Source organism: Euprymna scolopes, chromosome 24 (assembly GCF_053919585.1).
Source record: "Euprymna scolopes isolate OS-2025 chromosome 24, ASM5391958v1, whole genome shotgun sequence".
Lineage (NCBI taxonomy): Eukaryota > Metazoa > Mollusca > Cephalopoda > Sepiida > Sepiolidae > Euprymna > Euprymna scolopes.
The window spans coordinates 67,043,825-67,069,572 of NC_136505.1; the positions used below are offsets into that span (position 1 = coordinate 67,043,825).

At 31.3% G+C, this 25,748-nt stretch overlaps 1 protein-coding gene across 1 annotated transcript in view; it reads left to right on the forward strand.

Moving 5' to 3' along the window:
• Window positions 1–25,748, forward strand: part of LOC145246762 (sucrase-isomaltase, intestinal-like) — a 1,547,717-nt gene that overhangs the window by 445,726 nt on the left and 1,076,243 nt on the right. The window contains exon 16 of the mRNA XM_080108534.1: window positions 13,151–13,267. Coding sequence (XP_079964660.1) covers window positions 13,151–13,267 — 117 coding nt within the window. The remainder of the gene's footprint in view (window positions 1–13,150; window positions 13,268–25,748) is intronic.

The window sequence follows — 25,748 nt, forward strand, 5'->3', positions numbered from 1 at the left end:
ACTTCGAATGAGAATCATAAGAAAAGAATGGTAGTCGACTACAGCGATACCATCAATAGATTCACGGAACTAGACGCTTACCCAATGCCTAATATCAATAAGATGGTAGACGACATCGCTCAATATAACATCTTCTCTACTCTCGACCTAAAATCTGCTTATCACCAAATACCTATAAATCATGCTGATCGTAAATTCACTGCGTTTGAAGTAAGTGGCAAACTTTTTCAATTTACTCGTCTTCCTTTTGGCGTCACCAATGGAGTAAGTGCTTTCCAGAGGAGCATAGACTATATTATAGAAAAAGAAAATCTAACCGATACCTTTGTGTATGTTGATAACGTAACTATATGTGGGAAAAATCAAGAAGAACACGATTACAATCTTCAAAAATTCTACAAAATTGCTAAACAATATAACATCACTTTAAATGAAAATAAAAGCATAATTTCTTCTAGTTCTATTACTCTACTCGGCTACACCATAGAAAATAATCAAATAGCTCCCGATTATCAAAGACTAAAACCATTACTCGAAATGCCACCTCCGCTGAATCTTAAATCTCAAAAAAGAATAGTTGGAATGTTTTCCTATTACTGCAAATTCATTAAAAAATTTTCTGATAAAATTTTATTACTAAATCAAAACAAAGAATTTCCACTACCTCCATCTGTATTAAAATCTTTTCAAACATTGAAAAATGATCTAAAAGACGCCACTTTAATAACGGTAGATCCAAATAAAGAATTTGAAGTAGAAACGGACGCTAGTAACTATTGCATTGCTGCAACACTAAATCAAGAAGGTCGTCCTATTGCATTTTTTTCAAGAACTCTCAATACTAACGAAATTAAGCACCATGCAGTAGAAAAAGAGGCAGCCGCTATTGTAGAAGCTCTCCGTAAGTGGCGACATTTTCTACTCGGCAGGCACTTTAAAGTCATCACAGATCAGAAGAGCATCAGCTTCATATTCGACAATAAAAGAAAATCTAAAATTAAGAATGACAAAATATGTCGTTGGCGTATAGAATTATCCCAATACAATTTCATTATAGTTTATCGACCTGGACCTGAAAATATTGCTGCTGACACATTCTCTCGCATCTCTGCTCTTACTTACAATCTACAAGATCTTCGTGATTTACATAAACAATTATGTCATCCTGGTGTTTCAAGATTAAGCCATTTTATAAGAACAAGGAACCTCCCTTTTACTTTGGATCAAATTAAGAATATTACTGACTCTTGCTCATCCTGTCAATTACTGAAACCCAAATTCGCCAATACCAATGGAGGGACTCTCATTCAAGCCATATTACCTTTTCAACGATTAAATCTTGATTTTAAAGGCCCTCTACCTACTTCTATACATGGCAACAAATATCTACTTACTCTAATTGATGAGTATTCCCGTTTTCCTTTCGCTTTTCCTTGCAGAGATATGACAAGCAAAACCATTATCCACTGTCTAAACAAACTCTTTTCAATTTTTGGTTTGCCTGACATGATACATACTGACCGTGCTTCTGATTTCTTAGCAAGAGAAATAAAGGATTTTTTACACAAAAAAGGAATTGCTACTTCTAAAACAAGTAGGTATCATCCTGAAGGTAATGGACAGATTGAAAAACTCAACGGTACCTTATGGAAGGCCATTCAAACAACATTACATTCTAATCAAATGAAACTACCTTATTGAGAAGACATACTACCGGACGCACTTCATTCAATTAGATCATTACTTTGTACTGCCACTAATATGACTCCCCATGATAGACTTTTTAAATATAGTCGTAAATCTGCTTCCGGAATTTCAATTCCTTCTTGGGTTAAACCAGGCCCAATATATATTAGAAACCACACTAAAACAAGTAAACATGACCCTCCTGTAAGCCTGCCACCCTAATAGATGTCAACCCCCACTACGCTTATGTTCAACTACCTTCTGGTACTGAAACCACTGTCAACGTTCGAGACTTAGCTCCAAACTCATCAAATGAAGAAAACTCTAATAATAATCCTACTACTTCAGAGACTTTATTTGAACCTTCTACTAATGAAAACATTGGTCATGAGGAAGACAAAAATCAATCGTCTGATCTTGAAGAAAATCAGATTTCACTAAAAAATAATACTGAAAATCAGCATTCCTGCCAACCTGTGCGGAGGTCGTCCCGAGTTCGACAATTCCCTAGTAAATATAAGGATTTTGTGACTAAATACTGAAAAAACTGCAGTTTGGGTTCATATGTTATTTGTAAATAAAATGATTCTTATGTGATTGTAAAAAAAAAAAAAAAAAAAAAAATTTGTCTATAATTAATTACCCCTTACTTGAATACTTTAGGACGGGGAAAATGTTATGATTTAATTTGTTGTTAAGAGTTATCCCCCTTGGGATTGACATTCATAATAAAAGCGCCCTCTGTTTCATTTTCCCGCTCGATCCTTTCAAGAGCGTACGTGTATTTTACAGTTAATAAAACCTTTCTAAAAGGCAATTCTTTACTTACTGATACTATTCACTTCACAGAGAATGTTAGATAACTATCCATATATGTTCACATTTAAATGTAAATCATTTAGAACCCTCCCTTGGAGTTAACAACAAAGTTATATCAACTGTTTGTCAAAACTATATTTAACATTTATATCTTATATTTAAACAACTTGATATTGTTTTATAATCATATTTCAAACGAAGCGTTTATACCAGAGTATTAATGTTGTTTACAACTGTTTCATGTCTGCGTTTATACAACGCAAACTAAAAATTTACAAAATAGTGTCTCCTATTAGACGATAATTTTCGAGCAGAAATAATGACAACGCCCGGAAAATGTTTATACTGGACTAAAATAAAGCAAAACCCACAAGAATAATTATCCGAAGGTCTTTAAAATGTAGAGACATTACATGAAGTCATTTTAGGGTGAAAATCTATTGCAACATAATCGAATAAAGTTAAGAGTAAATCTAATATATCGAACAATTAGAATATTTAAATGCAATTTATGGACGTAGTGCAGGTTAATGATGTAGTATAGATGTTTTTCTATCCAAAATGCATGCACTTTTCCCTAATTTTATTTTGAAACTAGCTTATTGTACGTACGATGGTACAAAGATTTCTATGAATTGTTCATACAACATTTCTTTACGATAACAATAGATACAAAACAAAAACAAAAAATCTTAAAAACTTTGAAAATCTCCTAAGAAATCAGATAACACGATGCAAAATTTTGTTTACAATAAATGAATAATTCATTTATTTTAATCCAACTTTACAGATTTTTGAGTCTTCCTCAGGGTGATAAATAATTTTCCTTTCATTTTCTGTCTTTATAACCCCGAGAAAGGTTCATGAATCTGAAAATATGGAGTAATAATAATAATGTATAATTTATTTGTTAGTAAAATACCCTGCTCTTGAATTGAAAGCCATGTTTAATTTCACAAAAATTTCCGATGGGTAGATATTCTATACAATATGAAGAATTTTCAGTGAGTAGCTGTTCTGTATAGGTCCTGTACCTTATAATTTTTCAGGCAAATAACAAAAGATCTTGCTCCCGTTGACACGAAAATATATGCTGAAATGCTAAAGATTTAATATTTTCATAGAGCAACTCTGGTTTCTGATTGGTTGCTTGTAGAACTTGGCTCCAGTTGATTCGTAACTTCCTATCGCCAGTACCTATAAATAGAACCTTTCAATTTTCGGTGATCGTACCCTCCTCACTATATAAACAATATTGCAACATCTGCATAATGTTATTTGGTTTCTAAACAGAATTTTAAATTTCTCATTATACCTATGCTTCTACTGTATTAGAATATATAAAACAAATATACTAGATACAACATTAGAAATTAATATCACGACCAACTATTTCGCAAACGTTCTTATATCCTAATTGAATACATTTTATATTAAGGATCATAATAACATTTCCTGATGGAAACATTTGCTGATTAAAATGGCGTTGCTTATCCTACATACTTTAGCATCAAGAAGCCTTATCTATTTTGTAAGGCCAGTATTCTATTATTTCATTATTCTATTGCTTCTATACATTTCTCACGTCACTTGCGAAAAATAGTTTTTTTTTTTGCAAACTATAATAACACTACACTCAGCTTCTGCTTATTGCTGCTAGGTCTGAGTTCAAATCTACTGAATAGGTTTGCCCTTAAAAGACATCTAGTGGTGAAGCCCCGATTGATAAGATTTGTGGAGAATTCGAAATTGCACCGACGTTACCATTTCTCCAATGTTCACTTTGGCTTGGAGTAGTAATACCTGTTATGACACCAGTTATTACCAGATTGTCTTGAGCTAGTGTCTTCCCGAAAAAATATGGACAAAATATTGATGGTATTGTTTTTGAATTTCTCATTAAAGAAAACAATCATATTTTGCAAAGTCAAAAACAATTTTCTTTTTCACAACAATAAAGCAAAATATCATAAATAAATATTTGAATATATAAAAAAATTGAAGAATACAAACTGGTTAAAAATTACTGGATTCAGCATTAAATACCCCGAAAAAAATTATATACCGTAAAACCAAACAACAAAACATAACAAAATTCCATGAAATAATAATAATGCCGTTAAACAAACATAGCCAACAAATTTATTGAATTACTTTTTTGACATTAAAATATGAACTTATATAGAGACATTGAATTGAAACAAAGGCACAAAAAATAATATCATATTCGAGATTTAAGAGTTAAAACATATACAGGAAGAATATCCATAATATCAGCATTATTGCCGTTGCCAAGAGTTCAAGTGCAGTAAGTTCGTCGGAGCACATTCTGTGGGAGTACATATTAAACACGGACAGTGATTACACATTAAGGCTGTGGAACAACGGGCTAGACTTGGCAGATAGTGCAGAACCTATTTGGTTAAAGAAAAAATTTCGTAACTTGTCTAAATTATGTGCCTCCCAAAATGAAGTGCACACACACACACACGCACGCACACACACACACATACACACACATGCACACACACACAAGCAAACACTGATTTCAAGCGCCATGTAATTAGCCTTCCCTTTTTCTTTTCATTATTAACAGTTAGAAAGAATAAGATCATCTGGTTTTGTACACTTACCTGTTTACAATTTCGTAACTGGAAATCGTAATTTTAAAATAGAGTTAAGGTTGGTTGGTTGGTTGGTTGTTTTTGTTTTACGTCATATCAACCCTTTTCAAGTTATTTAATGCCGAATCCAGTGATTCTGAAGAAAAAATTTTTAATAGAGTATATTTGTTTTTTTTTCTAGTCAGTTTCTATCTAACCCATAGTTGGGACCCTAATAGGTACTACCACTCCAGGTCAGTAGACCTGGGAGTAATGGCAAGTAAAGGCTGGTTGCACACTCCTCAGAGCCCGCAAGTTGGGGCCTCACCATATAGTTATATATAGTTTAAGGCCATATCCAGTACCTAGAGTTAAGGGAGACAAGAGGAAATATATATATATATATATATATATATATATATATATATATATATATATATATATATATATATATATATATATTAGTAGTAGGAAGGTTTCTAATATTTTTTCGATTCCAAATACATTTACCGCTTCTGTTTAAAAGTTCTGATTCCAATACAATTACTGAATCGAATTCCGATTCTTTTAAATTATTTTAATTTCTAACTATAATTGGGGGGGGGGGGGGTCCCCTGTGAATACCTGTGTAATATATGCATGTATTTTTCGGAAATATGAAAATACATTTATGGGTAGGAGGGAGGTATAGATTTTAGTTTTACTGATAGGTCAAAATACACAAATATGTATTATATTATCATTAGTAGGGGTGTGACAACAGCACATTCTTTTCATTGTTTTGACTCTCGAGTATATATCCGACACATTTAGACTCAGTTAATTAACTGAGAACCACATTACTCTATCAAAAAACATATAAAATATTAACTGATATATACTCGAAATTCAAAACAATGAAAAGAATATTCTGTTGTCACAGTCCTAATCATTAGTACCAGTAACGAGAAAATTAAATTTTAAACAAATACAATAAAAGACAGCGGAAAGAATTGTTTTTAGCATCTAAAACATTGCACAAAAATATCCGATTCCGATACCCCCATAATTCCAATTTTTCCGTTTCTTGATTTCGATTCCGATAAATCGTCGAAACACTAACATTAACTCTGTGTGTGTGTGTGTGTGTGTGTGTGTGTTATTTAAGGTGCGGAAACGTATCTGCAATTTACTTGGCCCGCCCATTATTCTTCACTGCGAGATCTCTCTCTCTCTCTCTCTCTCTCTCTCTCTCTCTCTCAGCGAAGTAATATTAATTGGTCTAAGTCTTTTCTTTGAATGCCATTACTCGGTTGACATTTTAGTCACCCATTAATTTGTTTTTCTTATATATCATTATAATACAGCTTCCTATTCAGTAGCTTCTTTCCAAAAACCGCAGCCTGTGAAAGTCTCTTTCTGTTGACTGTTTTCCAACTACATTTAGTCTTGTTTTTTTAAAGGACTAACATAATCAGGTATCTCATCTGTCGTTATAATTATCTTTTATTTTAGCTAGCCCATTAGAAAAAGGGGCTTCATGCTTTGTCAAGGTTGATTTCCATAAAAATAAGCAGTTTTATTAGTAGATATTAGATACAGAAAGGCCAAATCACCAACTCTGGCGTTATGATATGCAGTTTAGATAAGGCAAAAGTGTGCGATCTTATATGAACTCTTATAATTAACGAACTCTACAAACTTCAACAAATGAAACACTCGAATGTACATACACGATAACTTAATTAGTCGATTGTACAGATCCAACAGATTAGCAGACAGCAAGAGAATTCATTATCTGAAGATTACAAAAAGCCTCCGACATAGAAATAAGCATAAAATAGGTAAATCAATATGACATAATTTTCGACAGGAAAACACGTGCAAACTATACAATAGACTTAATCTTAATATCTTACTTCATTAACATATACTTAAAACATTCAGTTTCATTGCACAATCAAATGCCAGCAAGATAAGCATATTAACCCAGCATATTCTGTCATAAAAATAGCGAACTCAATGATAGTTGCACCAACAGGCAAAACAGAAACCTTAATAGATGCAACAGAAACCGCATCATTATTTTGCTTTACCAACCATACAATAGCGAAATAACGACGTTAAACTATAAAGTATTCTGTAAGCTATAAGGTAACTATTTCCTCAGAAGCATATTTCGAAAGCTGTAGATCAAAATATTAAATCCAGTTACTAATGCGTAGAACACATGCAAACAATTTATAAGGGACCACCACTAAACATATTAAGTAAACAAAAAAAAACAGTAACAGAGGCTAAAGCAAAAATAATAATTATATCGCTTCTAATATCAATAAAAATAAAACAAGCCTCCATAGATATCTCACTGCCGAAGCAATTCTCTACATGTATAAGGGCCAAGTAATTCCTAGGATTGAATACTGTTGCTACATCTTGTCAGTGATTTATTCTGTCTTGACAGAGTTAAAATAGATTTCGTAATCTAGTTGGTAATGCCCTTTTCTCTTCTCTGCAACCTCTTTACCACAGAAGAGACGTTCTAAGCCTGTCCCTGCTCTATTGCTATTTTCATGACAATTTCGTCTGAACATGATATAAGTAGATGAATGTCTACAAATTTATCGGCTGTTTCCCTGTTAACCAAGGGTGATATTGAGGATAGTGATATGCTTAATACAATAATACAAAACTCCTTTAAGGTTGAATATGTAAACTGAGTTCTGTTATCAATCACAATGCAATTGAAATGAGGGAATAGTTCGTAAAAAATAGATTGTTGTCCATGTTGTAGGTTTTGCACACTAATGTATCTCAGGCGAGTTGGTGCAGCTATCAACTACGATTAAGTAGTAGTAATGATTTTTGAGAGGACCTGCAAAGTCGATTTGGATTCTTGACCAATGTAAGCCGGTTTTAGACAGGGTTTAAACTTGATAAACAGTGCTTTTGCCACTAGAGCGCAATCTTCACAAGAATTAATCATCTCTGTAATATTTTTATCCATGATCCTGCCAATATAAGTAGCGTCTTATTGAATTCCATATTTATTTTTTCTAAGGTGGCTCCTGTGGAAATCTCGCAGAATTATTTTATGAAGCCTTTTAGAAATTACTGTCCTTTCATTATATGACAAAGCCCTTGTAAAACAATGAGAATATGTCAGAGACATGTTTGCCCTTCGTAGCGGTCTTACTTTTAATGTCGCAAATAAACTTGCCCTTTTGCGTTTCTCTTTAAATTTCCAGCAATGCCACGGGGAGCGCTCTAACAGTACTCTATTTCATTGTTTTAACGTAACAGTTGGTGCGAAGTACAACTATTATAGAATCCTCAGAAGGCTCTCTTTCCCCAAGTATCTTGATAAACCATCATAAGGTTTTCTATGACAGATATTCCAGTTAAAAGTTGTAATTTAAGAGAATGATACCCCATATTAATAATCTATTGGAACCACCAAGTTTTCTTTCATCCGAAAATAGTAAGTAAAGGTTTGTGGTGGTTTGCAGCGTGAAGGGTCTCTGCCACGTATGCACCTATGGAATTTGGATATAATGAAAATGATACCTTCAGATTCTTTTTCAATTTGAGAATATTGTTTCTTCGCGGGTAATAGTATTCTTAAAGCATATGCCTTTTGATGCTATCGATTATTATATGCAATTTACATGCTGTAATGCTTTATGAGGTGACGTAGTTTGCTACGATTATATCAAACTTTGTATCGTAATGCGTCAGAAAACAATCTAAAGTTAATGTATCTTCAATCTTTCCGAACGCCGCCTAACAATCGGGTATTCAGTCGCAGACTTTTTCTTACTTATATATTCGTCCAGGTCGCAGGTCGTGCATGTTCTTGATGAAAGACTGATAGTAGTTTGCTATACAGAAGAGCTTGTACATTAACGTGGCCGTCATGTCTCTTATGACTGTAGTAATTTTAGAATCAGGCCGTCTTACATTAACATCAATAACATGACCGAGTTATCGATATCATTCATGAAAAATCGACTTCGATTTCATGACCTTAAATCCGTATTCTTGTATTCTGTAGAAAACCTTATTTGTATATTTCCGGTGTTGCTCAGAAGATTTACTGGTTATTATGATATTTTGCAAGTAGGCTGTTGTCCATGTTTTTGTAGAAAATGTCCGGTGCGACTTTAATTTCAGACGCAAGCCTTTCAAATTCCTATGTGTTTTTACACAGATTTTTTTTTAGCTTTCTTGCTCCACTTGGATTTGGAAATACGCATCGCTTGAGTCAACTTTTCAGAATATTGATCCTCCGTTGAGTTTTTTTAAAATTATCTTTCCCTGGAGAAAGGCGAGGATAATGGTAGTCTCTTAATGCCGACTAAAGTCCTGTAGAAATCTTTATACAGCTACGTATTTCCGTTAAGTTTTCTGTATGTAGGCAGTCGGTACTGGTCATTCGCTAAAGTCAATTTGTCGATAAGATGTCTGGATTTTCTAATCTGTCTAGATCTTTGTTAATCTTGTCTAATGTCGTGAAGAGAACGTTTGTCCAAATTTTTTAAATGGATCGTGCGTTTTAATATATATATATATATATATATATATATATATATATATATATATATATATTACTTTTATACGCATATGATATTACATTATAATATTATGTACTGAAGAAAATAGTTTTTACTTTGATTGTGTTCAATACGTAAATAGAACTTAATGATATGAAATATAGTAACTGCAAGTATACTACATAGTAACTTTTACGTTTCTGTAACATAAAACGTCATATATTTATGTGTATAATTATCCACGTGTTTCTCCGTACAGAGCTTACCAACTCTCGATCGTTTAATACTCTCTGACGGTTTACTATGTACGCATTCTTATTTTACACTTACTTTCCCTTAGTTCTTTGTGTTAATTGCCGGTGGTTTAACGTAGAATTCTAACATACAAAGTCAATGGCGACTTCGAGGTTTTGTTCGAATCTCTCGACGAAAAGTTATGATCACTTCCTCTGCGGATGATTGTATAAAATACTAGTGTCTGTATGTATAAAAATGATTGTTATTTATCTAAAATTATATCTATCTATCTATCTATCTATCTATATATATATATATACATACATACATTATATATGCATTATATTTACAGAATATATAATGTCTATAATGTATAAATAACATCAAAATATAATATCTAAACAATCTACATGATTATATAATGCAATATTATATATAATATATTAATAGTTCCAATATATAATATATACACCCATTAGAAAGAGATAGCCTTATTTCTTGCATCTTCAATGCCAATAAAATACACATGGTATTTCGCATGATGATTTTTTCCGAAATGAAACATAAACTTATTTGTCATAGATACATATTGCTGTATTGTATAATGTATATTTATTTATACAATGTATATATATATATATATATATATATATATATATATATATATATATATATATATATATATGTGTGTGTGTGTGTGTGTGTATTTATATATAGATTTTGTTTTGTTTTGGTTTTAGCGATATGTTTTGAATGAATTCAATTATCTACGAAAGTGCATTTTTACCTAAATGCGAGTTGCGAATAATTTTCCCTTTTAACCAATTTAGTACCCCCACATGGGGTGCGGTATATATATTATTTTTAAAATTTAATTATCCACTTACATGTGTTTCGTCATGTGGGGGTACCAAATTGGTTAAAAGGGAAAATTATTCCCAACTCGTATTTAGGTAAAAATGCACTTTCGTAAATAATTGAATTCATTCAAAACATATCGCTAAAACCAAAACAAAACAACATCTTAGTAAATCGCGATATATCCAGACAGTTGGCGAGATGGTTCAGGAGTAAGGGTTTAGGCTCATTACGTTGGGTCCCGATTTCGAATCGAGCTGTATATATATATATATATATATATATATATATATTCAGGCAAACATTATTAAAAACAACAGAGATACCTTGCTTAATGATTCTTATTTTTTTCGATCTTTCGTAAGATTTGTTTAACTTCAAGATGGAAGGTATTTACAAATGTTCCATGGTTCACACGAGCGCTTTCGATTCTTTCTTGAATCATCATCAGGTGGAGATAAAATATTAAAAATAGAAGTGAAATATATAGTTACGAATGATAAAAAGAGTCAATGAAAAGTCGATTAAAATATACATTTACTAGTGATAAAAAACTCGATTAAAAATTAGGATAACAAAAGGCAATGTTAGTAAAACGAGTCGTATACTGGTTATGCTAAACATTTCAGCACATTATTGCTTCTTTAAAAAGTAATGCTATTTATAGATGGGTGCTGGGTTTTTATATATAGTGCTTCAAGTATTTTTAATTTTTTACAATTACTTTATCGTTGCAAAATCCTTGTGTTGTCCACGATGACCTTTCTAAGATTAGAAGGGGGACAGCTATGTTGATTTGTTAAATGCTGGTATATTGAGTTAGTACTGTTCAAATGCATGGTTAATCGACGGGACAATGTTGTTTTTGTATGTCCAATATATGCGTTTTTATTTTCGGAGTTACACTCTCCTAAGGGGCATTGAAATTTGTACACAATATTGGTTTGCTCCAACATTTTTGTCACCGGCGAGGAGTTATTTTTAACGATGAGGTTCTGGGTTCGATACTTCTTATAGTATATAATAAATCTAATCTTAAAATTCTTCTCTAGAGGGGCTGTATATCTATGTATGATGCTTTTAATTATTTTTTATTCCACTCTAAAATTTGGTGTCATTTGGTTTTTATAAAATATGTCTATAGGGTTAGTGTTAGAAGATTGAATTGCCATAATCAAAAATCTTTTAAACCGCGCTAAGATGATTTCTTCTACGAAAAAAAGCACTACTAATAGAAATTAAAAATATCAAACAGGTTCTTATAAATAATTGCTGTAAAGGTTTTTAGGGGACTGTAACAATAGTTTAATTTGTTGATCAACAATATAATTCGGAAAGTAATTATTTATAAGAACCTGTTTTATATTTTAAATTTCTATTAGTAGTGCTTTTTTCGTAGAAGAAATCATCTTAGCACGGTTTAAAAGATTTTTGATTATGGCAATTTTATAACGCTGAGGGCACACACTCTTAAAGTTCGAGAGGCTGGATTTTGTACTAGTTGATTTTTTGTATACAGCTGTGTCGAAAGTATTGTTACATGAGTTTATAAGGACGTCCAGAAGTGAATTTGTTGTTTATAATTTAATTCTATTGTAAACTTAAGGAGAGGGGTTTTTCGAAAAAAGATCTTGCAGTTTTTATATCTGTTCGTCATTATCAGCTTAGAGAAGTATGTCGTCAACATAACGTACATACATAGGGGGCTTTATATTATTTTTAAATGTTTTATTTTCTAAGTCTGCCATATAAAATTCACTTAGGGTAGGTCCGAGGACTGATCCCATTGCGATTCCATCTATTTGATTATATATGTCGCCATTAGGACCATAAAAAGGTATTTCCGTGGTGCAGATTAATAATATTTTTTTAAATATATTTTTATTAATTTTAAGTGGGGGGAGTGACGGATGATTGTAGATATTGTTTATAATTATATCTATGGTTTTCGCTACAGGGACATTTGTAAAAAAGACTTTCTACGTCAAGGGAAGCGATATTTCTATTTTCGGGTTGCATTGTTTTAAGCATGAGCTCATGTGTGGATCTAACACTGTACTTGCTAGGAATGTATGGGCTGATAAGTTCGTTTAAAGTTTTGGTAAGTGAATAAATGGGAGTGGGGGGTTGCGAAATGATAGGGCGGAGAGGAGCATTAGATCTATGTATCTTAACCATACCATAAAGATAGCCGGGTTTATATTCACCAATTATCTTGGGGAGTTGATAATTTCCCGTTTGTGCGTTATTTGCTGTGATTAATTGTTAATTTGTGTTTTTACAGTATTTACAGGATTTATATATATATATATATATATATATATATATATATATATATACATATATATATATCGAATGTTTATTCATAGCTAAATATTTATGTATGTCTATATCCTTGTTTTTACTTTGTTTTAGGTAGGTGCCGATATTTGTGGCTTTTTTCATCACAGCGAAGATGAACTTTGCCTTCGCTGGTCGCAGCTTGGAGCATTTTATCCATTCGCACGGAATCACAACGGATTTGGCTACAGGGTGAGTAATCCATTACATATCACGCATCCCTCCTCCCTTCAATCAATTAATAGGAACATATCATGCATATTATTATTCATGCCAACGTATTAAATCAGGAACGCATAACTGATTAGACTCGGACGCATAATTTCACGTGTATATATAAAGGAACGCATGTATGCACATACACGTGTTTAGTATTCATATATATAAATTATGTACAGCGTGCTTCATTAGTTTGTCACATTAAGATGTAACTCTCGATTACGATAGACCCATTTTTCAATTATACGTATATATAAACTGAAGTACGAATAACGATAATATATATATATATATATATATATATATATATATATATATATATATATAGTAATTTATAAAATATATATGGCGATTAAGCTACACTGAATATTCCCCTTTTCATCCACTCTAGGAATCTTCAGGCTTATGTGCATAAGCCTGAAGATTCCTAGAGTGGATGAAACGCGAAATATTTAGTGTAGCTTAATCGCCATATATATTTAATAAATTACTAACTAGCTCTACCTACGTATTGAGCACTTTCGAAGTAAATACTTAAAGTTTACGCATCAATCTATACTTTCGTATATTAATTTTATGTGAGTAAATTAAGTAGTTATATATATGTGTGTATATATATATATATATATATATATATATATATTATAAAACGAAATAAAAAATAACTCTACTATACTCCATACTTACCACTACTTCCCAAATACAAATTAAACAATTAAAAGAAAATGAAATAACAATAAATGTGCGAACAGAACCAATTAAAAAGTTTGCTATAAACTTTATTAAGCCTCGACAACAACTTCAATACGTACTCTTGGCGACGACCGGGATCACCCAGTGAAAGCGCTTGAGCAACCAACCACAAAACAGGCACTTGGTGAAATAATATACAACCTACCAGCCAAGACAAAAAAGAATGCTTGTCGAATAAAGCGAATTACCCGTAGAAACGAAAAACAATGAAAACTTAGTCGTGTTCAACAAGACATGTTTAGATAAAGACATACATTCTACAAATATATATTATTCCACACACACACACACACACACACACACACACACACACACACACACACACACACACACACATATATATATGTGTGTGTATATGTAATGGTAGCAAGACTAAACATAAATAAATGATTATCTTAACGCTCGCCAAATCTCCCAAAATAAGAAAGTAGTTTGAATACTTAAAATTATTAATCCACATCTCAATAATAAAAGCAGACACAGCTATATATATATATATATATATATATATATATATATATATATATATATATATATATATATATATATATATATATATATATATATATACTAGCAGATGTACCCGTCCTTGACTGGGTTCAAAAACAGCCTGCAGAAAATAGACTGCGTTTGATAAAAGTATGATAGGTTATGAAAAGGAGGTGGTTGTAAAGAGATAGATTTTGAGAATCAAAAATTTTACTCTAAGCAAAATATGATGAAAGTAAAGATAATTTTCGCGAATATATATATTTTTATCAACTTTGTCTCCATTCGTAGCCAAGAGTGACTAACGGACTGATGTTTCCTTACAAAGAGAAAATGTTATATATATAATAATATGAATATACAAGAAATAAATGTTACCATAGTCAATAAAAGTTACTTTTATAGTAGAAAAGTTCATTAGTTTGTATTTTTAACTAGTTTGTAATATATATATATATATATATATATATATATATATATATATATATATATATATATATATTTATATTCACGAACCGGTTTAAAAAAATAAAAATGGCAGCGACTTTGAAATGGAGAGCCCCGTTTTCAATTTGAAGGAGGGGCACCTGAGCATTTTGTGTTAACAATTTAAGAGAGTTCCATCAACGTAAGAAATATTTATAAACATATTTTAATGTTTTCCGTTATTTTGTGCTTTAGGAATATTCGATCATGGCATGTGTAGTTTATATAAAAATTCATTTAAGTAGTTATCGCCTCAAATTTCGTTGTAATTTCGGCTGAAATTATTTCAAGTCAAGAACATTAAAACTATTTCAAAACAAAAAATATGAACTGAATATTTATTGACTATGGTAACATTTATTTCTCGTATATTTATTTTTTCGGATAGTCGTTTGCTGGCTTTTCTGCTAAACACTCTTACTAAGTAATATCGACGAAATATCGAAAAACAAAGAAACAAAAACAGTTTTGAAAAATAATGAAGCTTTACGTACTTTAGTAAAATAATTCAAAACAGCAAAATGGGATATTAAAAAAGTAAACACGTAATTACTTTAGTTTTTTAAAGCAAAGAATCGATGAATATGAATAAGAAGAAAATGGCGCCCTTTTCAAGCAGAAATGCTTCGTTTCAGTTTTACAGTATTGAACGGTGTAGTATTGCGCCGTCGAATTCAGGGTTGTACTATTGTAATGTAAAGAACACGCAGAAAGGGTTGTAATCAACTGAATTCCTTCTAGTACACTGACAAAAAAGCTTAAACAGATATATAAATAAAAATTAAAAGGTTATGTAAATATTTTTAAAAAGACACGTAATCACGTGAGCAGGATTTTTTCCTTCTTTTGATACGATAACAAGTAACGTTCTTATTTTTTATCATTTATCTAGTCATCTATTTTCGAAAGAGTGTTACGCGTAAGTGGAGAAGGAAAAAACAGAGTTATGCAAAATTTGTGTCGAGAATTGTTTAAAGTTCCGACATTTTTTGGCTTTCACCTTAATAAGAACGTGAATTTATGAGGTGAATTTATTCGACACAATAGTATTCAACTAAAAAAATAAATAAAATCTAACGTGAATTAAGATTAACGTTAAGGTGTTATTGTGGACCCTCGCCCCCTTTAAAAACATTGTTAAACTTTGTGACACATTTACATTCTATGGAGGTCAGGCGCGAACGAACACCCAATAATTTTATTATACCATATTTTTTCAAACTGAAACATAATTATCAAAGTTTACTTACGCAAATAGATATAAAAAGTTTTTGTTAAAGTTTGTGCCATATTTTCATGAAGTACAGGCGCGAACGCAGACCCCACAATTTTATTATACCATCCCTATTTAAGTAGAAACATAATTACCAAAGTATTCTTATGCACATCTATATCAAAAACCCGTGTAAATGTATTTTTTTCATTTTTTATATCCGTACTTTGGGGGCCAGGCGACAACGCAGACGCCACAATTTTTATGAACCACCGTTCTACCAGATCATACATACCCATTCCTGATCCTCGATACATGTTCTATTATTATATGTAATCAGTTTTTTTTAAATATTCAACCATATAGGAGCCTATTCGTGACCAGACAGACAGACACACACACACGTTCAGCTTTATATATATATATATATATATATATATAGAGTCATCCACATACAGTACTGTTTCGCTGTTTCACAGCTCATCAGTGAGGCTAGACAGGCAACTACCTGAAGCCAGGATTGAGACCCGACCGTCTGTACGACAGTCAAGGCTCCTAACCATTACGCCATTGGTGGCCACTGAGCGAGTAGTGAGTTTAACGATGTTTTGACATCGTCCGAAATACCTCCGCTCGATTTGTTTAGACAAAGAGCGTCGCTTATATGCTAATGGTTATTCGTGTATCACTTCTCAATATGCTCAACTCTAGATGAGGAGCATTATATATATATATTGGCAGCAAGTCATTATTCAGACACGTCTGATAAAACACGGCAGAATTATTCTGTTTTCCGAGTTATAGAAACAAAAGTTATCAACCAGTCTGTCGAAGCCATGGGACAGACAGGCTATAAAAATGTAGAAATAATTTAAAACGAATATTTCTTCGATGGATGTCTGTCGGAGTCACCCATTTCTTCAGTTAGTAAGTTAGAAAGTAAATAATTATTTATTTAGTTAGTCTATTTGTAGTAAGTCTATTTTCTCCAATAACACATTGAAGAAACTCAGCGAACGTCTCTTTGTGTCCATCATGCATTAAACGTTTATTTCGTCTACGTTAAACAGACGAATCGATTTACAATCACCAGACGAAACTTTACTCGTGAAACGCAGACGAGTAAAAACAGCGACAATAAGAAAAAAACCGAGCATGTATGCATTATGACTTTTATTTAATTTATTGATCGTCATCAACATATAATGAGCTTTGTCAATTTCTTTATAAGAGGATTCGACTTCTTTGTATGTATGTCTGGTAATGTGCTTGTATGCTTATATGGTGTTGAGCTGATATCTGGCACTAATTCTTACCAGCATTTGGGTTACTCTAACAGCCTTACTTTTGAAGTTGGTAACGTCTGTTATATTCTTGTGTATCAAAAAATCAACGCCAATGTTGCAGCCATCTCTACCTATCTTCTCATAAGTATGTGTAGATGACAGTTGGTTCAATAGAGATCAATCACACTTTTACACGTTTTTGTTTTTGGACCTGAACCGAAACCTAATAGTTTACGCGCCGACGATTAAAATACAAACTATTCAGAGGCCAAATTTCCAAAGTACACAGCCAACATAAGAACATTTTCTTCAGGAGGATGTGTCATGTTTCGAGCGGTATACCTCTTTACTAGTAAAGGATTGATATTATTTCCTGCATCTCCAGTGCCATTCAAAAAGTAGCTGTCTGGTAACTTTCAATTTAGGTCAACACGTGTCATTATTTTACACATTTATACACGCACGCACATATACTGAGAAATATTATAATATAAAAACTACTTACAAAGAAATTTTATAGTCCAAATCTAGAAGATTCTAAATAAAAAAATAACATAAATAAATAAATAACATAAAGTTAGTTAGTAGATGGAATTAATAATTTTATAATTTGCATAAAAATTAATAATTTTATTATATCATAATTAGTATCATTTAATTCATTTTTATGTAAATTATAAAATTTTTAATTCCATCTACTAACTAACTAACTAATGAATTAATTTTATTCAAACAATTTTCACTACATAAATATATGCAAATAATAGGGGGGAAATAAGTTCAATCCAGCGACTGACACCCTTTCTAACTCAACAATAAACAACAACATATGCAAATAATAAATAAAATATTTATCACTATTCAAATTTTTTTTTTAGCTGCAATATTTTAAGTCTAAAAAATTCTTATTTTTTACTTTACTAGAATATCTTGTTCTTTACTTTTCCAGGTTGAATTTCTTGTCCTTTACTTTTCCAGGTTTAATAAAATCTTAAGAATATTACTTTTTATGCGCACATTTTTCCATATAATCCATGATTTTTCCAGGCATTGCTATTGTATTAATATATAAATTTATAATATTTATTAACGATTGTAAAAAAAAATTAGCTCTCAAACACACATTAATGCAATATTTATCATTCAATCACAGTAGTTCCGAGCCAGGCTCTCTACCGAGACTGCGGTTCATGGATTCGTGATCTGTATAGAGCGTAAACTAACAAAAAAGAAGATGGCACTCGGTGTCTATTTAGATATCGTTGAAGCTTTTGACAACATACCCTTCAGTAGTATGTTCAAGTCGCTACGAGAACTCAATGTGCCACCAGTACTCATCGATGAGGCACAGAACAGTTCAAGTAGAACTACCGAGGGCAATTGTTAAAAGGGAAGTAGTTAAATGAAACCCCCAAAGTGGGATTTTATCACCTTTACTATGGAACTGTATGCTGAATCCTCTTTTAAAGGAGTTTAAAAATAGGAATATTTATGCCCAGGCTGATGCTGATGACATCGCAGTGCTTGTCGCGGGTTCAAAAGCATCATTGGTCAGACGCATTGCCAAAATGGCATTAAATATTCCTAATAAATGGTCTAATCGAAATGAATTAGAATTCAGTAGCTGTAAAACAGAAATGGTCACCTAAAATCTTTCCACCAATCCCGGCTCTATAGCCGTTACGGTAACATATAACATTTTCAATTTAATTTCGAACCACAGTAGTTGTTATGAAATGCCTACATTTTTCATCAAATGTGATAACGAAAAATTTGAGTTCATTCAAAGAATATATATATCATAGAATTCACTAATATTTTTAATCGATAAATTCACCATTTTTTGCTATAAAATCATAAGGAGAGTTAAAAAAAAATTAGTTATTAAAAAAAGTTCGGTTTTTTAATTATTAAAAAAACGATACACGTGATTGAACCTAAAATCTTTCCACCAGCCCCCGGTACTCTAACCGTTACGCTAACACGTCATATTGGCAAAATAGCAGTAAAAAATATTTATATACAAAAATAAGTTGTGCAAAATAAAAAAAAGCGTTAGTCACTTATGTATGTACTTACTCTCCTGTTTGTGAACCCACATATTTTGTAACTTTTTTTCTACTGAACCAATTTTCGATATTTTTTTTCAAAATGTAGCTAATGAGGTGTTCTATCCAACTATATAACCCGTTTGAAATTTGGTTGCGAACGGAATTAGTGGTGGGGATTTGAATGTGTTTCGATTCATTCAATTTCGGACTTAAGCATATATTCAACCACTACCGTGGTTGAATGATATATACATACATTTATATATATGCATTTATATATATATATATATATATATATATATATATATATATATATATATATTAAGTAATGTGATTTATAATTTAAAAGTTTTAAAATTTTTAAAATTTAAAAATCAAAATTTAATTAAATTAAAAATCAGTTTCATAAGAAGGAACAACAACAAAGTCAATTATCTGTACGATCGTTTCGGAAATCAGTGCTTTTTATTTGTGGTATACATGAAGTCACGTAGAATAATTATACATAGTTTTTTTGGTAAGCACGGTCTCCTCATCAGCAAATTTAGGAGGATTTCTATTGAATTGAAAAGACACCAAAAATAAACCTAGCATTAAAAGTAAGGCAGATGAATCTGAAAAATTGAAGTAAAAGGTTTGGATATAAAATTTATAAGAAAATTAATAAGGAAATTGGTATAGGTTAGAGATAGAAATGAGTAGAAAAAAAATATATATTTTTGAATTTACATAATAAATTTGATTTAAAAATATATAGATATATAATTACCTTTTGGTTTTTCTTTTTTTGAAATCAGGAACTGTATTTAAAGTAGTCATTTAGATGTTTGCTATAGCTTTTTATTTTATTGAATGATGAATTTTAAAAGGGCGACGCTCGTGCAGTAAATTGTTTCCGTTAGCCTATTTTGATTTAGAGACGCTACAGTTAATATCTATAGAGAGAGAGTTTTTTTTTTTTTTTTTTTTTTTTTGCAAGTTTTTAAGGGGAGATAATTGTCATGGCTTTATTTATTATTTGATTTACGAGTCTAAGGGCGGTAATTGGTTTAACTTAATTTATTAAAAAAAAAAAAAAAAAAAAAAAAAATCCATTTTTACTAATGAGTAATTTTTAATGATTTAAGGTGGTTTATATTTATTAAATTTAAACCAACGTTTATGATTACACGATAGAAGCTCGTGTCTTGAATTTACTAGTTTGGTTGTGCTTTTTATATCTTCATATTTTAAAATTTTTACGGTTTCTTTTGTACATAATGTACAAAATTTATCTCCTGGTTTATATGATTTGCAAGTCTCAATTATTTGCCATTTTAAGTTGAAAGAAATATTGCTATTTTTTAGTTGCCAAATATAGTTGGATAGAGTAGTTTGGTTTGATAGAGAGTTATTTTTAAAAGAATGTTTGTGCGTTGAAATTCTATGTTTTATTGGGCCAGATGTGGAACCAATATATATTACCTCTTGATTATTATGATTATTTTCCGTTAGGTCTATTGTTGGATTATAATGTGGTGGGTTGGTTAATAATTGATCGGTAGATTGATTTAAGTTGGTGTTATTATTTAATTCGGTAGTTGAGTTATGGCTGTTGATAGGTTCTTGTATATTTGGAGTTTTTGATACTGTGCAGCTATAGATAACATTTTTAATTTTACATGAGCCTTGTAGGGGACATTTATTTTTTCTTCTACAGTTACAGTCCGATGTATTTTGTATAGTTGCATTTTGTAGTTTATTAATTTTATTATTATTAGAGCTAATTATTTTCTGATGAAGGTTAGGCATAGTAGAGTAAATGTTATCTATAGCTGCACAGTATCAAAAACTCCAAATATACAAGAACCTATCAACAGCCATAACTCAACTACCGAATTAAATAATAACACCAACTTAAATCAATCTACCGATCAATTATTAACCAACCCACCACATTATAATCCAACAATAGACCTAACGGAAAATAATCATAATAATCAAGAGGTAATATATATTGGTTCCACATCTGGCCCAATAAAACATAGAATTTCAACGCACAAACATTCTTTTAAAAATAACTCTCTATCAAACCAAACTACTCTATCCAACTATATTTGGCAACTAAAAAATAGCAATATTTCTTTCAACTTAAAATGGCAAATAATTGAGACTTGCAAATCATATAAACCAGGAGATAAATTTTGTACATTATGTACAAAAGAAACCGTAAAAATTTTAAAATATGAAGATATAAAAAGCACAACCAAACTAGTAAATTCAAGACACGAGCTTCTATCGTGTAATCATAAACGTTGGTTTAAATTTAATAAATATAAACCACCTTAAATCATTAAAAATTACTCATTAGTAAAAATGGATTTTTTTTTTTTTTTTTTTTTTTTTTTTTTAATAAATTAAGTTAAACCAATTACCGCCCTTAGACTCGTAAATCAAATAATAAATAAAGCCATGACAATTATCTCCCCTTAAAAACTTGCAAAAAAAAAAAAAACAAAAAAAACTCTCTCTCTATAGATATTAACTGTAGCGTCTCTAAATCAAAATAGGCTAACGGAAACAATTTACTGCACGAGCGTCGCCCTTTTAAAATTCATCATTCAATAAAATAAAAAGCTATAGCAAACATCTAAATGACTACTTTAAATACAGTTCCTGATTTCAAAAAAAGAAAAACCAAAAGGTAATTATATATCTATATATTTTTAAATCAAATTTATTATGTAAATTCAAAAATATATATTTTTTTTCTACTCATTTCTATCTCTAACCTATACCAATTTCCTTATTAATTTTCTTATAAATTTTATATCCAAACCTTTTACTTCAATTTTTCAGATTCATCTGCCTTACTTTTAATGCTAGGTTTATTTTTGGTGTCTTTTCAATTCAATAGAAATCCTCCTAAATTTGCTGATGAGGAGACCGTGCTTACCAAAAAAACTATGTATAATTATTCTACGTGACTTCATGTATACCACAAATAAAAAGCACGGATTTCCGAAACGATCGTACAGATAATTGACTTTGTTGTTGTTCCTTCTTATGAAACTGATTTTTAATTTAATTAAATTTTGATTTTTAAATTTTAAAAATTTTAAAACTTTTAAATTATAAATCACATTACTTAATATTGAATTAGCTCTAGGACATTTAACTATCGAGCTTATTATATATCTAAATTACAACGAGCATTTCCTGTATTTTAATTAAACTAGTAATTTCACTATTACATTAAAATACACTTAGCTCTTTAGACTATTATTCTAATCTCCTTTAAATTATATATATATATATATATATACACACATAAATTTATATCTATCTATACAAACATTTATATATACACATATATACATTTACACACACACACACATTTTCACCTGGTAAAAATAATAAGACCACTTTAATAAAATCGGCTAGTTTTGAAAGATTGAATTCGAAAAGCGTACTATGTTACTAAAAGCAACTTGTTAGTGGATAAAAAAACATCTTATTAAATTATAAATGGCAAAAGGGAACCCATTATCAGGGTTTCAGAGAGGAAGGATCTCTGAGCTTAATAGGGGCGGACTCGCCCATAGATCCATTGCAAATGAAGTGAATCGTAGCAAAACGGTCATCATAAATTTTTTAAGAAATCCAGATAAATATGTGCAACAAAAAGAGTCCAAGTCTACCCCCCCAAAAAATAACCCCATCACCGGATCGCCGTATCAGAGGAAGTTAAAAAAACTCCAGTATGAGCTTGTCGATTGAAAACCCAAACAGTAGCAGAATGTAGTCGTAAAACCATCAGAAGCCATCTGAAAATGAAGGGTTTCAATCATTTAAAGCGACTACAGAAACCACGTCTTCTTGAACAGCACAAAATTAACCGACTTAAATATGCCGCCAAATTCCAGACTTGAGATGAAGATAAGTGGGAAAATGTAATTTTCTCTGATGAGAAAAAGTTTAATCTAGATGGTCCAGATGGATTTCAACACTATTGGCATGATAAAAATTTGGCCAAAGAGACTTTTTCAACTCGGCATAATGAAGGAGGGTCTTTAATGATCTTTCTCGTCAGCTGGAACCCTAAAGTTGCAAGTAGTGAATGGCCGGAAAACATCATTGAAGTACATTTCAATGCTTGAAAATACTTCTATTAGGACTGAAGGTCCACGTCTGTGTGGAAGAAATTGGATTTTCCAGCAAGACAACGCTGCGATACACACTTCTCAACAAGCACAAGAATACTTTTCTTCAAATAATATAGAATTGTTAGATCATCCAGCATGTTTTCCGGACTTCAATCCCATTGAAAATCTTTGGGGATGGATGGCAAAAGAAGTGTTCAAGGATGGAACCCAGTATGATTCGATAAAGGAACTTTCTGATTCAGTTTTCAGTACATGGGATAAAATTCCTTCGCAACTGATAAAAACTTAGTCGCAAGCATGCCGAAGAGAATTTTTGAAGTAATTCGTAATAATGGAGGCTATACTAAATACTGAGACCCTTTTTAATAATTTATACTTGCCTTTTGTTAGATAAATTATCAGTGGTCTTATCATTTTGACCAGGTGAAAATGTTTGTTTTTTATAAAATAATTATTAGATCAGGGTTAAGGTTTTGAATGAAGCAGATTTCATTTTTTTCCATCATATTTTCCCTTTAGGCAATGGTTTAAACCATTTGTTTGATTAAAAATTCCATAATATGCGTAAACGCTTACTTTCTTAAGTGGTCTTATAATTTTGACCAGGAGTGTATATATATATATATATATATATATATATATATATATATATATATATATATGAAGCAATTTAATAAGTGCGGGTGATTAACAGGCCAGGGAAGTATTAGTCAGTGAGATTATTTGAAATGACTATCACAGTAAAACGTAATATGTGCGATTTAGCAAATTAGAAAATTACGTTATCTTAATACTCTTAGTTCTGGAGAAAGAGACCACGTTAGGGTTGCCAATATCCGTTATGGATTTAATGTTACGAAGCCAACAAGATAAGAACTCAACACGAGTCGTCTGTCTCTGTCAGCATCACTTTCACAAGCCCCATCTCTCACTGATTAGATGTGATTGGCTACACACATAGCAATGTTTACACGTTGATGCACATTTCTTTTCTTTTCATGATTTTTGTTGCGTGTAGTGTTCGTTGCATAGTTGTTTCATCTTCACCTTTTCGTCTAATCGTGATTTGTCATCAGTGTTGCTGGACGAATAAAACTTATTTCATGAAGAAATGATCTAAAGAGACATTCGTTTTGTTTTGTTAACGGTTTTATTTGGAGAGAATGAACTTACAAGAGAGGTATTAATATTGCCTTAATAATTATTTACTTTAAAAATGTAACTTTCTAACTTAATAAATAAGTGACACTTGGCCTCCAGAGAGAGACTGGTCTGAAAACCTTAGTTTTCTCTCGGTCGAAAACATAATATCCTAAATGAACTATAGTTCAACGCATGTTTTGTTTACGGCGTTCGACCTCTCTCATTCAACCCTGGAAACGATTCTGTTTATATTTTGGGTTATCATCGTGCACTCAATGCGACCCTTGTAAAATCCACGCTAACTTAATCGCTACTTGTGTAGGCTTTTTGATATGTAACAGTAAGATTTTGAGAAATCGCTGGTCCATTAATAACTAATAACTATTAGGTTGAAAAGAAAGTTATTGTGGAATTTTTAATTTTGTATTTCAAATGATGTATTTTCAAATTAGTTTTCTTTTATAATACGTTTACTTTACATATCATTTTAAAGAGCATTTTCCACTCCATTTAATCTTTTAAATTACAATCGTCTTAAAAGAATTGTATTCTTTTAAGAACGTTGAATATAAAATAGAAAAAATCAAATCCTGCACAATTTTCTCACTTCAAGTAAAACTAGACCGAAAAACTGCTGAAACAACTCGCGATATCAACGAAGCTTTTGGTTGAGGAACAACTACTTAACGCATTGCACAATGGTTGTTTAAAAAATTTCGTGGCGGCGACGAGAGTCCTGAAGATGATGTAGCGTAGTGGTCGGCCATCGGATGCTGAAAGCGATCAATTAAGAGCCTTAGTCAAAGCCAATCTACGCACAACTGTTCGAGAACTTGCTTCTGAATTAAACGTAACGTATAAGACGATTTTCAACAGGAGAGTGAAAAG